A 16,079-nucleotide genomic window follows, 5' to 3' on the forward strand; every position below is an offset into this window, starting at 1 on the left:
TGTTGGTCTTCTGTAATTACATCGGCACCACTCCCCACCTCTTCATCCGCTACATTGATGACTGCATTGGCGCCACCTCGTGCTCCCGCAAGGAGGTTGAGCAATTCATCAACTTCACCAACACATTCCACCCTGACCTTAAATTTACCTGGACCATCTCTGACACCTCCCTCCCCTTCCTGGACCTCTCCATCTCCATTAATGACGACCGACGTGACACTGACATTTTTTACAAACCCACTGACTCCCACAGCTACCTGGATTACACCTCTTCCCACCCTACCTCTTGCAAAAATGCCATCCCGTATTCCCAATTCCTCCACCTCCGCCGTATCTGCTCCCAGGAGGACCAGTTCCACCACAGAACACACCAGATGGCCTCCTTCTTTAGAGACCACAATTTCCCTTCCCACGTGGTTAAAGATGCCCTCCAACGTATCTCGTCCACATCCCGCACCTCCGCCCTTAGACCCCACCCCTCCAACCGTAACAAGGACAGAACGCCCCTGGTGCTCACCTTCCACCCTACCAACCTTCGCATCAACCAAATCATCCACCAACATTTCCGTCACCTCCAAAAAGACCCCACCACCAGGGATATATTTCCCTCCCCACCCCTTTCCGCCTTCTGCAAAGACCATTCACTCCGTGACTACCTGGTCAGGTCCACAGCCCCCTACAACCCACCCTCCTATCCTGGCACCTTCCCCTGCCACCGCAGGAACTGTAAAACCTGCGCCCACACCTCCTCCCTCACCTCCATCCAAAGCCCTAAAGGAGCCTTCCACATCCATCAAAGTTTTACCTGCACATCCACTAATATCATTTATTGTATCCGTTGCTCCCGATGCGGTCTCCTCTACATTGGGGAGACTGGATGCCTCCTAGCAGAGCGCTTTAGGGAACATCTCTGGGACACCCGCACCGATAAACCACACCGCCCTGTGGCCCAACATTTCAAATCCCCCTCCCACTCTGCTGAGGACATGGAGGTCCTGGGCCTCCTTCACCGCCGCTCCCTCACCACCAGATGCCTGGAGGAGGAACGCCTCATCTTCCACCTCAGAACACTTCAACCCCAGGGCATCAATGTGGACTTCAACAGTTTCCTTATTTCCCCTTCCCCCACCTCACCCTAGTTCCAAACTTCCAGCTCAGCACTGTCCCATGACTTGTCCGGACTTGTCCTACCTGCCTTTTCCACCTATCCACTCCACCCTCTCCTCCTTGACTTATCACCTTCATCCCCTCCCCCACCCACCTATTGAACTCTATGCTACTTTCTCCCCACCCCACTCTCCTCTAGCTTATCTCTCTATGTTTCAGGCTCTTTACCTTTATTCCTGATGAAGGGCTTTTGCCCGAAACGTCGATTTTGCTGCTCCTTGGATGCTGCCTGAACTGCTGTGCTCTTCCAACACCACTAATCCAGGATCACTTAACTCTGTCTATCATTTGTTGCTTCTGCAGATCGGCATGCATTGATCCCTGGTTTGATGGTAAAGGTTGTGAGGGCCATGAGTGGGGGATATAATGGGCCATGAATGGGGGATATGATGGGGTATGAGCGGGGGATATGATGGGCCATGAGTGGGGGATATGATGGGGCATGAGCGGGGGATATGGTGGGGCATGAGCGGGGGATATGATGAGCCATGAGTGGGAGATATGGTGGACCATGAATGGGGAATATGATGGGCCATGAGTGGGGGATATGATGGGCCATGAATGGGGGATATGGTGGGCCATGAGTGGGGGATATGATGGGCCATGAGTGGGGGATATGGTGGGCCATGAGTGGGGGATATGATGGGCCATGAGTGGGGGATATGATGGGGCATGAGCGGGGGATATGGTGGGCTATGAGTGGGGGATATGATGGGCCATGAGTGGGGGATATGATGGGGCATGAATGGGGGATATGGTGGGCCATGAGTGGGGTATATGGTGGGCCATCAGTGGGGGATATGGTGGGCCATGAATGGGGGATATGGTGGGCTATGAGTGGGGATATGCTGGGCCATGAGTGGGGGATATGGTGGGCCATGAATGGGGGATATGGTGGACCATGAGTGGGGGATATGATGGGCCATGAATGGGGGATATGGTGGGCCATGAATGGGGGATATGGTGGGCCATGAGTGGGGTATATGATGGGCCATGAGTGGGGGATATGGTGGGCCATGAATGGGGGATATGGTGGGCTATGAGTGGGGATATGCTGGGCCATGGGAGAGGGATCTGATGGGCCATGAATGGGGATATAGTGGACCATGAGTGGGAGATATGATGGGCCATGGGAGAGGGATATGATGGGCCATGCATGGGGGATATGATGGCCCATGAATGGGGGATATGATGGTTCATGAGCGGGGGATATGGTGGGGCATGAGCGGGGGATATGATGAGCCATGAGTGGGAGATATGGTGGACCATGAATGGGGAATATGATGGGCCATGAGTGGGGGATATGATGGGCCATGAATGGGGGATATGGTGGGCCATGAGTGGGGGATATGATGGGCCATGAGTGGGGGATATGGTGGGCCATGAGTGGGGGATATGATGGGCCATGAGTGGGGGATATGATGGGGCATGAGCGGGGGATATGGTGGGCTATGAGTGGGGGATATGATGGGCCATGAGTGGGGGATATGATGGGGCATGAATGGGGGATATGGTGGGCCATGAGTGGGGTATATGGTGGGCCATCAGTGGGGGATATGGTGGGCCATGAATGGGGGATATGGTGGGCTATGAGTGGGGATATGCTGGGCCATGAGTGGGGGATATGGTGGGCCATGAATGGGGGATATGGTGGACCATGAGTGGGGGATATGATGGGCCATGAATGGGGGATATGGTGGGCCATGAATGGGGGATATGGTGGGCCATGAGTGGGGTATATGATGGGCCATGAGTGGGGGATATGGTGGGCCATGAATGGGGGATATGGTGGGCTATGAGTGGGGATATGCTGGGCCATGGGAGAGGGATCTGATGGGCCATGAATGGGGATATAGTGGACCATGAGTGGGAGATATGATGGGCCATGGGAGAGGGATATGATGGGCCATGCATGGGGGATATGATGGCCCATGAATGGGGGATATGATGGTTCATGAGTGGGGGATATGGTGGACCATGAGTGGGAGATATGATGGGCCATGAGTGGGAGATACGGTGGGACGTGGGAGAGAGATATGATGGGCCATGCATGGGGGATATGGTGGACCATGAGTGGGAGATATGATGGGCCATGAATGGTGGATATGATGGGCCATGGGAGAGGGATATGATGGCCCATGAGTGGGGGATATGATGGGCCATGAATGGGGGATATGGTGGGCCATGAATGGGGGATATGGTGGGTCATTAGTGGGTGATATGATGGGCCATGAGCGGGGGATATAATGGGCCATGAATGGGGGATATGGTGGGCCATGGGTGGGAGATACGGTAGGCCGTGAGTGGGAGATATGGTGGGCTATGAATGGCGATATGGTGGACCATGAGTGGGAGATATGTTGGGCCATGAATGGGGGATCTGGTGGGCCATGAATGGGGGATATGGTGGGTCATTAGTGGAAGATATGATGGGCCATGAGCGGGGGATATAATGTCCATGGAGTACAACTATGCTGCTGTTGATGGCCCACAGCACCATTTCAAAGTCTGTCCCATTTAGCACGGTGATAGCGCCACACCAATATGACGGAAGGTGTTCTCAATGTGAAGGTGGGACTTTGTCTCCACAAGCATTGTGTGGTGGTGACTCTTACTGATATTGTCCTGGATAGGTGCAATTGCAGCTGACAGATTGGTCAGGATGAGATTAAGTATGATTTTCCCCCTCGTTGGTTCCCTGACCACCTGCTACAGACCCAGTCTTGCAGCTATGTCCTTTCGAACTGGACCAGTTCAATCGGCAGTAATGCTGCCGAACCCTATGTGAAATCCCCCACCCAGAATACATTATGTGCCCTTGCCACACTCTGCTTCTTCCAAGTGTTGTCCAACATTGAGGAGCACCAATTTATCTGCTAAGAAAGGATAGTACATGGTAATCAGCAGGAGGTTTCCCTGTCCATGTTGAACCTGAAGCCATGAGACTTCATGGGGCCCAGAATTAATGTTGAGGGCTCCCAGAGCAACTCCCTCCCGACTATATACCACTGTGCTGCCACTGGTGGTAGGTTAATGCCTTTTCCACTGCCAAGGTCAATGCCAGGTGGTCAGTTCTGGTTTCCCTTCTTTGTTGAGACTTCAAACTGATTGATACAACTGAGTAACTTGTTAGACCATTTCCGAGGGCAGTTCAATCAGATCGCTGTTGGTCTGGGGTCACAGGGGGCTAGGCCAGGGGAGGTTGGCAGAATGAACTCCCTCAAGGACATCAGTCTTCTACCTAGTATCTCCCTATCTGGCTCAAAATCCCATTCAGTCTGGTAATACTCTGATGAAACTATGTCCTATGTTAAAAGACACAATGTAAAAGAAAGGCACGGCTGTTGGCTTGGTAAATTAATAAAATAAACTTGTTAACAAAATAAGGAGCCAACTCTAACAAATGTGAGATGACTTCAGCATAATATAAGATCTTAAGGTTGTAACACAAGAAACAGGAGTGGGAGTAGTCCATTCAGCCCATTTAGCTTGCAGCTCCAAGTTGAGGTTACTCTTGTATACTGCACACAGTTGAGAATGTTCATAATAGCACATCGTTGCTAAATAACTCCCACTCCACTCCTCCCTCACATGTTCCAATGGAAGGGTGAACAATGTTAAACTACATAAATATCACTCAGGAACTTGAGAGTAATGATTGGCACTCAGGCTGTGAATAATTTTGAAAGTTATGAATGAAGACTTACCACAAACCACAATCAGAGTGACTCCTATGGCCTTGCAGACGAGTAGAGTCAATAGTCCAATTGGCCCTTAATTGATAAAAATGTTAGTTACAAAATCATATAGAGACAAAACCAGATACACTTATCAGAGGCACTCACAGATTGGGCGAATATATATCCACACAAAAGCAAATAGCTATATCAACACTTCTTCTTTTGAGTAACTTTGGCACATCTATTTTCCATTTCTGCCAATCTCAAACATGCAAATGAATCACCGGAGCGGGAATAAAACCACCTGCAATGTGAGTCTGTCCACTCAGTGCTGACAGCAGAACTAGCCTAGTGCAGGGGGTTACAGATCCTGCACCCCATAATATTAGGCCACAGCTAGGTGACAGTTACAACTTAAAGGCACTCCATACCATACCACCTGCACGTTGAAATTGCAACTCGCCCATGTCTGAAGAACCCTGAGTTAATACAATGCACGTGTGCAAGAATCAAAGAATCCCTATGATGTGGAAGCAAGCCATGCGGCCTAATGTGTCCACAGCACCCCTCCAAAGAGCATTTGACCCAGACACACCCACCTTACCCTATCCTTGTAACCTGCATTTGCCATGGCTAAACCACCTAACTTACATATCCCTGGACACAATGGGTAGTTTAGCTTGGCCAACCCACCTAACCTGCACATCTTTGGATTGCAGGAGGAAACCTGAGCATGGGGAGAATGTGCAAACTCCACACAGTCACCTGAGGCTGGAATTGAACCTGATCCCTGGTGCTCTGAGGCAGCAGTGCTAACCACTGAGCCATATGTAGATAAAGGGACCATAACGTTTCAGGATTCTTAGCAGTTCAACTCAGAACAGTTGCTTCAGTGGGCAGATTTCAGACATTAATCTGTTTGGAAAACTAATTGCAGACTGCTACACTGGCTTAGACTCTCGTTATCAGGATAGAGTTTTCAATCCGATTCATCAACAGGGTACACTGTTTGCTAGCCCTGTTCACCCAAGTCACAGTCTGTCTCCTGTGAGAGGGCTGCACTGTTCTCTGGAAGAATAACAAGGGCCAGATGGCACCAGCAGGCAAACATCGCTACCACAAGATATAAGGAGAAGGCAGGAGAAAGGGGCTGAGGGGTTTATCAGCCGTGATTGAAGACATGATGGGCCAAATGGCCTAATTATGCTCTTCTATCTATTGGTCTAAATAATTTATCTGTCACACAGAGCTGACAAACTGCACTTTCCTTGTCCTGTTGTAACTCCCATGGTGAGTCAGGTATTGCACGTTTTTGAAGATGAGACATAAACCACTCAGCATTTCCCAGCTGAGTCAGAAACTGATCATCTCCTGCACCCTGCCAGCTTTTGCCCCCAATTCCTCTTCTTTGTTATTGATTTGGAGGTGCCGGTGTTGCACTGGGGTGTACAAAGTTAAAAATCACACCACACCAGGTTATGGTCCAACAGGTTTATCGCTTTCGGAACACTGCTCCTTCATCAGGCGGTGATGGAGTATATTGGTTCCCTCTGTCACCTAGGCCAGAGCACGGAGATGGAAAAAGAGACACACAGCAGGCCAGACACTTATGGACAGACTAGGACAGGTAAGGGACACCTATCATCTGCGTATAGATAAACCTCACTCTGTCACATTTATTTGAATATTGAGTTCCCACCTGATGTTTCCAGGAGCAAAACATCTCAGACTGTGCACATGGGTGTTGAAAGTTGCTGTCTGATTTAATGCTTTGTAACGATCAGTGCCAAATCTACTGGAAAATCTACCAAAAAGACGATTTGCTTATTGAATGGGATGGTTATATCTGATTGGTCATAAGGGAGGGAGGCACAAAAGATATTCTCCTAGAATCCAGATGCCATAGCTAAACACTAAACACTAAATCATAAGAAATTTAGACTCCGCACTTGTAAATCAGACAGCAACTGTAAACATTCATGTCTGAGGTGACTTGTACCTTGGAAACCTTCAGTTGGAAACGTAATGTTCAAAATAAATATGACAGCATGAGGTTGGGATGCCTATATAAGTACCAACTAAATGCAGGGGAAAGAAAATAGAGCTTGCACATTCAAGTAAATTTTAAACACTATCGCCAAAACATGTGCAGTCTAAGTTTTTTATGATTTCTAATGATTAATGGAAGTAGAAAAACTTTTTAAAGCCTTTACATTTATCATTCTCTTGTTTAAATATATTAAATATTTAGTTCTCTCTCTATCTTGCTTTCTGTACACGATCTGTCGTTGAGTTAAATATTCAAACTTATGCTTCCTAGTTTCAGCATTCTGTGTCTGTTATGTTGGTTTACTAGTTGCTTGTCAAACGTTTAATTTTGTAATGTTACTTCTGTCCATTTTTTGAGAACACCAGATAACCATTCCTGCAACTCACCAAGCATTCAGAGTCAGCAAACTCCATTTACCCTTCTCTTTGTTACCCATCCACTTTTTATAGCCATGCAAAATGGGGTGAGAATGGGGAAGTGGGATAGTGCTTTTACTGTGGGCCAAATGGTCACCACCCTCTTTTATTCTATGAGCTCAATGGGTGAAGCCCAATCTGAAATCCCAGATTGGACCGAAAAATTGGACAGAAATTGAATCAGTTCACACTGAGTGGTTTTACTATCTGTACAAAATATTAATATGTAAGAATCAAAGGGGTGTGGTGGACTGTGTACAGCATGTTCTTTCAGCTGATGAGACATGTGGGGTTCCAACTGTGGGAAAAATTGACCTGAGGAGTAAAGTGGAGAGTTTCTTTTCAATGTGTCCCACATTCTGCATGAGGAACTACCAAAAGAGTTGCTTGGTAAATGGAGAATGATGGGTTGAAGGAATTGAAACTAAGTTTTCGAATTGAGCTCGCGAGGACAGGAGGATGGCTTTCAAAGAACTTCACCTCATCTGTACGTCTGATTTCTCGAGGTAAGTCCTGCACTTTTTAATATTGACTTGATCAACATTCACAACACCTCCGGTGATTAAAGTGAGCATGACTTACCGGCTCCACAGATGAAAACCTTTTGGCCGACTTTCACTCGTCCTCTTTGACAGGCATGAAGTGCAACACAGAGAGGCTCGACTAATGCACCTTCTTCTAAGCACACACATTCAGGAAGTCTGGAAAGGAGACAGAACCAACATTGGCCATGCACTCACACACATTAACCCAATAATCACTGGCATGTCAGACACTAAGGTCTGAAATCCCAACCCAAATTGGACGGAAATCAAATCAGTTCACAGAGACTGGCTTGTGGCTCAGTGGTTAGCACTGCTGCCTCACAGCGCCAGGGACCCGGGTTCAATTCCCGCCTTGGGAAACTATCTGTGTGGAGTTTGCAAATTCTCCCCAGGTCTGCGTGAGTTTCCCTCGGCTGCTCCGGTTTCCTCCCACAGTCCAACGATGTGCAGGTTAGGCGAATTGGCCATGCTAAATTGCCCGCAGTGTTAGGTTCATTAGTCAGGGGTAAACGTGGGGGGATGGGTCTGGGTGGGTTGCTCTTCAGAGGGTCAGTGTGGATTTGTTGGACTGAAGGGCATGTATCCGCACTGTTGGGAATCTAATCTAAGGTATTCAGAATATGAAGTTCTTTCTCTGTCAACCACTGACAGCATAGCCATCAATGGGAGATCCTTGCAGGATGAGAAACAGTCTAAGCCTTTCTCAAGGTCTGGCAGAATTGTTGGTGAATCATATTTTCAAGAATGAGGTAGATATAGCTCTTGTGACTAAAGGAGGTGAGTCAGGATGAGAGCATTGAGCTCAATGATTGCATTATCATATTGAATGGCAGAGCAAGCTCAAGCAAGCTCTCTCATCTTCTATGTTTCTATGTTTGTATCTTAACGTGCCAGAACTATGTGTCAGGTGATGAGAAAACTGAATGTAGTGACAACTGAAATGGGTAATTATAGGTATATTTAGAATTAGCTTACTCCATATCTCGTTTCACTCTATATGCGTGTCAGTCCCAGCAACAGATATGTCAGCCAATGCCTTCTCAGAATCTGAGCTGATGGTCTTTGGAGCAAATGATAGCCATATCTCAACCCATGCTGTAGACAGGTGCTCCATGTTTGTGTCCATTGTGGGAGTGGGTGAAGTGCAGATATGTCCAGATAAATCATCCCAGAGGGACAAACCTAGCAAAACTAATGAATGACACCCACTAACATATATACTTAAAAACAGAGCTCCAATACCACCTGTACTTCCATTTCCAATAATTACTGTTTCTTTTGCCCTTTAAGATACTATCTTTTTCAATTGTAGCATCAGCTGGTGTCTAAAATGGATGAACACTACATTGGTTACCCAATTATTCACCAATAAGGATGTGACCTTGTCCCTCAGTAAAAATGTACAGTCAACTTCCTCATTGGTATAACTTCCTGTCGTTAAGAATCTTCTCATAACCAGACGGCAAAAAGAAAAGTACAGTCTGAACAATGCCAGCTAAATAAAAGAGAAAATTAGGTCCCAGGTTATAACTGAGATGTGATCATCAAGTTGTTTATATGAGGAAACAGAGATAAATAAAAGTCTGACTTGCAACACAAGCCGCAATAAAAACCACAGTGGTTTTAACTCTGTTGCAATAACAATTTTTCAAAACCACTGGCATGTCTTAACACGATCATCCTGAATTGCTCACTGAGTCACTGTACAATGCCACCTATCCCAAGATTATTATAGGCATTTTTATTGAAAGAAAAAAAGAAATTTTTCAATGTCTTTTTACAAAATTACAAAGTAATACAAACAAGTACAAATACTAATATATAATTAAATATATATATAAATAAATAAATAATAACCAAAACACAACAAAAGAAAAACAAGACAATCTATCCTACAAACAACCAAAGCATAAAATAAGATATCTTACATTACTAGTAAGAAATAACATAATAATTAAATAATTAAGTATATACTCAAAATGAATTAACATCAAGTCATAATAAAATCCATTTTTATACGGGATTCCTCCCCCTGGGGGTCCCCGGACCAGCCAGAACCACTACCACAGCCAGACAAAAGCCCTTGACAATATGGCCAAAATATCTGTGTTGATATAGTTCAGAAAGGGCTGCCATATTTTATAGAATAATTCAGTTTTTTGGTGCACCATATTTGTGAGGAAGTCAGGGGGGGATATGTTCCATGATTAACCTGTGCCAAGTCGAAAGTCCTGGACAGCCCTCAGCTACCCAATTCACTAAGATATTTTTCCTTGCACAGAAAGAGAGAATAGAAGACATTGGATCCAATCCAATCTGCGTTCCCAAGATTTCTGTCACAGAATTCGCTACTCTTTCCCAGTATCTACGGGTCTTGAGACATGTCCATAAACAGTGCTTGAGAGTGCCCACTTCTATTTTGCATTTAGGACACATTGGGGATGTTCCTACCCTAAATTTTGCAAGTCTTTCAGGTGCTATATGGGCCCTATGGAGTATCTTTAATTGAATAGCTTGTGTTCTATTACAAATAGAGATCTTTCTGGCGTTTTCCCAGATGTCCTCCCACATTTCTAGAGTGATTTCTAACCCCAATTCCTGGTTCCATGTTTTAAACAGTTGCTCCATGTCTTTCGATACCTCGTTATATAATGAGTGATAAAGAGTACTGACCGAAAGTGGACCCATTGGTCATAGCACTCTTCTCTCCCTATCCGATTTGTAGGGACTGTCTAATAATGTGGTCTTCTTAATGTGCACATAATCTCATATTTGGAAATATCAAAAAAGGTCCAAATTTCTGGTGCAGCTGCTCAAAAGTCATCATAACCAACCCATCCAACAGGTCCCCTAAGCAAGAGATACCTCTGAACTTCCAGGTTTTAAATGTAGCATCTGTCAGCCCTGTCTGAAAACCTGATGCTCCCACCATAGGAGTATAAGGAGAGGTTTTCTGTAGGTTACCTTCATGTTGCCGCATTATCTTCCAGGCTTTAATTGTATTTAATACAATAAGGGTTTTTGTAATAGTCCATAATAGCACTCATCTTATCTAAATATTAAAGATTGATATGGGGACACTTTGCTTGGGAGGTCTCAATGTCGAAACAAATTGACTGTGGGTCACAAGAGACCCAATCAGCTACATAGCATAATAAAAAACTCAACTGATACCTCCTAAAGTCTGGAAAATCCAGTCCTCCACTTGCTTGTGGAAGCTGCAGCTTTTCTAATTTGATAAGGGGCCATCTATGATTCCAAATAAAGGAACCAAGTCAGCCGTGTAGTTTACGTAATGCCAGTCTTAGCAACATCAAAGGGAGCACTCTCATAGGATACAGGAGACGAGGCAGAATATTCATTGTAACTACAGCTACTCTGCAGCATTGAAGGTCCTGCCTTATTTTCTCTAGTAGGTGCACAAAATTGGCTTTATACAGCTGACCAAATACTGGGGTGATAAAAATACCTAAGTATAGAAAACCCTCCAGTGACCACCAAAAGGGAAAGCAAGATCCATCCGGTAAATTGGATACACTAGCGAGACCTCCCAACGGCATGGCCTCCGATTTCATAAAATTGATTTTACAGCCTGAGAACATACTAAACAGATTGATTACTTGAATTAAGCGGGGTAAGGATATCAAAGGATTACTTAAGAAAAGGAGGATATCATCTGCATAGAGAGTGATTTTATGTTTACCTGAACCAACCCTCAGAGCCACTATGCACGAGTCGGTTCGTACAGCTTCCGCCAGTGGTTTGATTATTAGCGTGAATAATAACGGTGAGATAGGACATCCCTGACGACAGCCCCTACCCACACTGAAGCTATCTGAACCCAAATCATTGGTAATCATGGCTGCCCTGTATAATATTGTATAATAAATTGTATAATATTGAGACCCATTTAGAAAATACCTCTCCGACACCGAACAAAGATATGACCATTCTACCCAATCAAATGCCTTCTCTGCATCCAGAGAGACAACTATCCCCAGTATTCTTTCCTGTTGACAGGCTTGTATCATATTTAAGATCCTTCTAATATTGTTAGCTGATCTACAGCCCTTGGTAAACTCTGTCTGGTCTTCCTTTATGATATATGGTAAGACCCTCTCCAATCTTAATGCTTAGAAAGGATTTTGAAATCCACATTTAGCAAGGGTATTGGTCTATATGATGAGCAATCTTCTGGGGCCTTTCCTTTTTTAAGAATGAGAGAAATATTTGCTTCTCTCAATGCAGAGAGGCAGCCCTGACTATGTGAGTAATTGTACATGCCAAAAGCGTACCAGCCAGTTCCCCTATAAATCTTTTATAAAATTCAACCTGGAATCCGTCTGGTCCAGGTGCTTTGCCACTCTGAAGCTGTCTAATTGCATTGAGTACTTCCTGGGGTGTCAGGGGGGCATTCAGGATCGACACCTGCTCCGGGGTTAAATCCAGAAAGGCCACGTTTTTAAAGAAGGACTCCATCTTCTTAGTTCTATCCTCACAGTCCTGCGATTTATACAATTCAAAACAGAACTTTCTAAAGGCTGTATTGATCCTATTACAATCACAAGTCAGAGTACCAGCACTTTCCCTAATGGATGTGATAACTTGAGGAGCCTTTTTTTTCCTAGCAAGATATGCGAGGTATCTGCCATGCTTGTTGTCATAGTCATATAGTCTTTGCTTTACAAATAATATTTCCCTCTTTGCTGTTTGAGTAAGTGCAGTGTTCAAGGCTGTCCTAAGGGCTGTGATCCTTTGTAGCTTAATGATAGAGGGCCTATTATTATACGCTGTCTCAGCTGCCTTCAAGCAAGCCTCGAGCAGGCGCTGCTGTTCTCCCTTTCGTCTTTTCTGGGTCGCAGAATATGAGATGATCAAACCTCGCGCATAAGTCTTAATGGTCTCCCACATCGTTGAAGGGTTACTGGCCATACCTGAATTAATTTCCAAAAAGGTTTTGAATTCTTGAGAAAAATATTTTATAAAGTTGCTATCCTTCATGAAGAAAGAATCCATACGCCAACGTCGGGGGCCTGTCCCATCGTCCTTAGTCTTAACTTCCATATATACTGTAGCATGATCAGAGATTGCTATATTACCTATTTTGCAGGACAATATGGAATTCAAAAAGGTAGAGGGAGCAAAAAACATATCAATTCTAGTATGACACTTGTGTGGGTTAGAGTAGAAAGTAAAGTCTCTGCTCTGGGGGTGAAGGCACCTCCACACATCTACTAGCCCAGCTCCTTATTCAGATTCACCAAATGTCTAGATCTAAGAGATATACCCATAGTACCCTTGGGTACCCTATCTGTCTCTGAGTCCATAATACAATTAAAATCTCCTCCTATAATTGTATGGCGGGCCCCAAAAGCCATCAACTTAGAGAACGCTTCCGTTACAAATTTGAAGGGATGTGCCAGGGGGGCAATAAGATTCAAAATCCCACACTCCTCTCCATTTATTAGGACTTTGATCAGTATATACCGTCCAGATTCATCTTTTATCTGGCTTAAGATTTTAAAAGGAAGATTCTTCCGAATGAGAATGACTACTCCCCTACTTTTTGAGCTAAAAGATGAGAAAAAGGCCTGGTCAAATCCACCCTGTTGTAATTTTAAGTGCTCTTTGTCAAGCAGATGTGTCTCCTGTAAAAGAGCTATATCAACCCTTTCTTTTTTGAGGTTTGATAATATCTTTGTCCTTTTTATTGGTGAATTACTCCCCTTCATATTCCAGGTGTACTACCTAAGCGAATGGCTAGCCATGATCGTCCAGGCAAGCCCGAGACCCCCCCAGGAGGAAGAAACCTACCCAAAACACCTTGAATAAAGACCATGGAAAATTCACAAAAGCAAAAATTCTTTAAGACATTTACACCAATACAATTAAAAACTATTCCTAAGTAAAGAAAACAATACAAAACACATGCGAAAGGAAATTTTTCCCCTTGGTCCCTGAAGGAGTAACTACCCGTCAATAACCCCACCGTAACCTCTCCTAACTAGTGCCCCGCCCTCGGCCCAGACATTTTAAAATGGAGTAGACAAATTTGAGTGTTCTATAAAACCAAAGTTGAAAGTGAGTAACCCACGCACCCCCACACCAACACCTACGTGCATTTAGCAAACATAATACAAAATATAAATATATAAAAGTACAAAGTTACAATCCTAGCAATTGTTAGAAAACTAAGTAAGATGACAGAAGAAGAGAACCCTGCTCTAATAAAAAGGTTGGACAAAACAAGACCCCCTCCCACACAAATCAAATAAGCTGCACAGCCTGTAAAAAAAGAAGTCACATAGTGAATAACAAATAAGCCCTCCACCTCCCCCCCCCACCCCGAGAAGGTAATGAACAAAAAAGGGATGGTGAAGGTAAGAAAGGGTAAACCGGGGTGGGGGGAACAAAGTTAAATCATTATCCATACAGTTTGAATCTTACAGTCTATTTAAGAGAGTCCAAAAATCTCCAGTGATTCAGAGTTGTATACGGATCCTTCGTGGCTGAAGCGGAGCATTGCCAGGTAATGCAAGGAGTATTGGATATTTAGGTCTCTTAGGGGCTTCTTCGCCTCATCGAATGCCCTCCTCTTGCAGACCACGGCTGGAGAAAAGTCCTGGAATAACATTATCCTGGATTCCTTTTGCATCATAGCCTGGGGATCCTTCCCCAGGACTCTGGAGGCTTCGGGGAGCGTCTGCTTCTCTTTATAATATTGGAGCCGGAACAGAACCGGGCGGGGACACTGGTCCGACCTGGGCCCGCGTATAGTAACCCGGTGGGCCCACTCCACCCATACCTGGCCTGATCCCAACTCCAACTTTAACATTTGAGGGAGCCATTGCTCCAAAAAAACTGCAAGCTGGCCTTCCTCTTCCCATTCGGGAAGTCATAGAATCATAGAGATGTACAGCACGGAAACAGACCCTTCGGTCCAACCCGTCCATGCTGACCAGATATCCCAACCCAATCTAGTCCTACCTGCCAGCACCCGGCCCAATCCCTCCAAACCCTTCCTATTCATATACCCATCCAAATGCCTCTTAAATGTTGCAATTGTACCAGCCTTCGCCACTTCCTCTGGCAGCTCATTCCACACACATACCACCCTCTGCGTGAAAGTGTTGCCCCTTGGGTCTCTTTTATATCTTTCACCTCTCACCCTAAACCTATGCCCTCTAGTTCTGGACTCCCCGACCCCAGGGAAAAGACTTTATCTATTTATCCTATCCATGCCTCTCATAATTTTGTAAACCTCTATAAGGTCACCCCTCAGCCTCTGATGCTCCACAGAAAACAGCCCCAGCCTGGTCAGCATCTCCCTATAGCTCAGATCCTCCAAGCCTGGCAACATCCTTGTAAATCTTTTCTGAACCCTTTCAAGTTTCACAACATCTTTCCGATAGGAAGGAGACCAGAATTGCATGCAATATTCCAACAGTGGCCTAACCAATGTCCTGCACAGCTGCAACATGACCTCCCAACTCCTGTACTCAATACTCTGGCACATAAAGGAAAGCATACCAAATGCCTTCTTCACTATCCTATCTACCTGCGACTCCACTTTCAAGGAGCTATGAAGCTGCACTCCAAGGTCTCTTTGTTCAGCAACACTCCCTAGGACCTTACCATTAAGTGTATAAGTCCTGCTAAGATTTGCTTTCCCATTTCGACGACCCCAATTATTGAGGTCATTGATGTGCTCTTCCAAGGTCCAGACTCGCTGCTCGAGAGCCCAGACCCGGCCCACGGCCGATTCGGCAGCAGCTTCCAAGGTCGCGGCCTTTTGCTCCGCCCCTCCGACGCAGTTATTCAAGTTTTTCAATTTCTCGGTTGTGCTTCTGGAGCAGGACCGAGAACGACTCCCACCTGGTCCTGGATTCTTCGATGAAGGCATCGATCTTCTCCTGCAGCTTGTTGATCCCGGAGATCAGGCTCGCCTCTGCACGTAAGTCCCCCGAGGTGGCAGCGGATGTCTCTGCTGCTGCTGGAGGGGGTGGGGGAGGGGTCCCTGCCTGTTGCAAACTTTGGGAATTTTTGCCCTTAGTCATTTTAAGAACAACACCAAACTGTTCAAGTTCGATGTAAAATGACTAATCATGCAAACGTTATCTTAAATGATTTAAAAGGTGTGGTGAAGGCAGGTACCCCACTTTGCCCGAGTCTTAGGCAGAGCACTACAGACTCACACTTGCTGGGTCACCGCCATCTTGTA

At 45.4% G+C, this 16,079-nt stretch overlaps 1 protein-coding gene across 1 annotated transcript in view; it reads right to left on the reverse strand.

Moving 5' to 3' along the window:
* Positions 1 to 16,079, reverse strand: part of LOC140458329 (sorbitol dehydrogenase-like) — a 65,065-nt gene that overhangs the window by 22,999 nt on the left and 25,987 nt on the right. Inside the window, exons 5-6 of the mRNA XM_072552718.1 lie at positions 7,896 to 8,014; positions 4,875 to 4,940 (exon numbers count right to left, since the gene is read on the reverse strand). Of these exons, the coding sequence (XP_072408819.1) occupies positions 4,875 to 4,940; positions 7,896 to 8,014 (185 nt within the window). The remainder of the gene's footprint in view (positions 1 to 4,874; positions 4,941 to 7,895; positions 8,015 to 16,079) is intronic.

Source organism: Chiloscyllium punctatum, chromosome 33 (assembly GCF_047496795.1).
Source record: "Chiloscyllium punctatum isolate Juve2018m chromosome 33, sChiPun1.3, whole genome shotgun sequence".
Classification (NCBI taxonomy): Eukaryota; Metazoa; Chordata; class Chondrichthyes; order Orectolobiformes; family Hemiscylliidae; genus Chiloscyllium; species Chiloscyllium punctatum.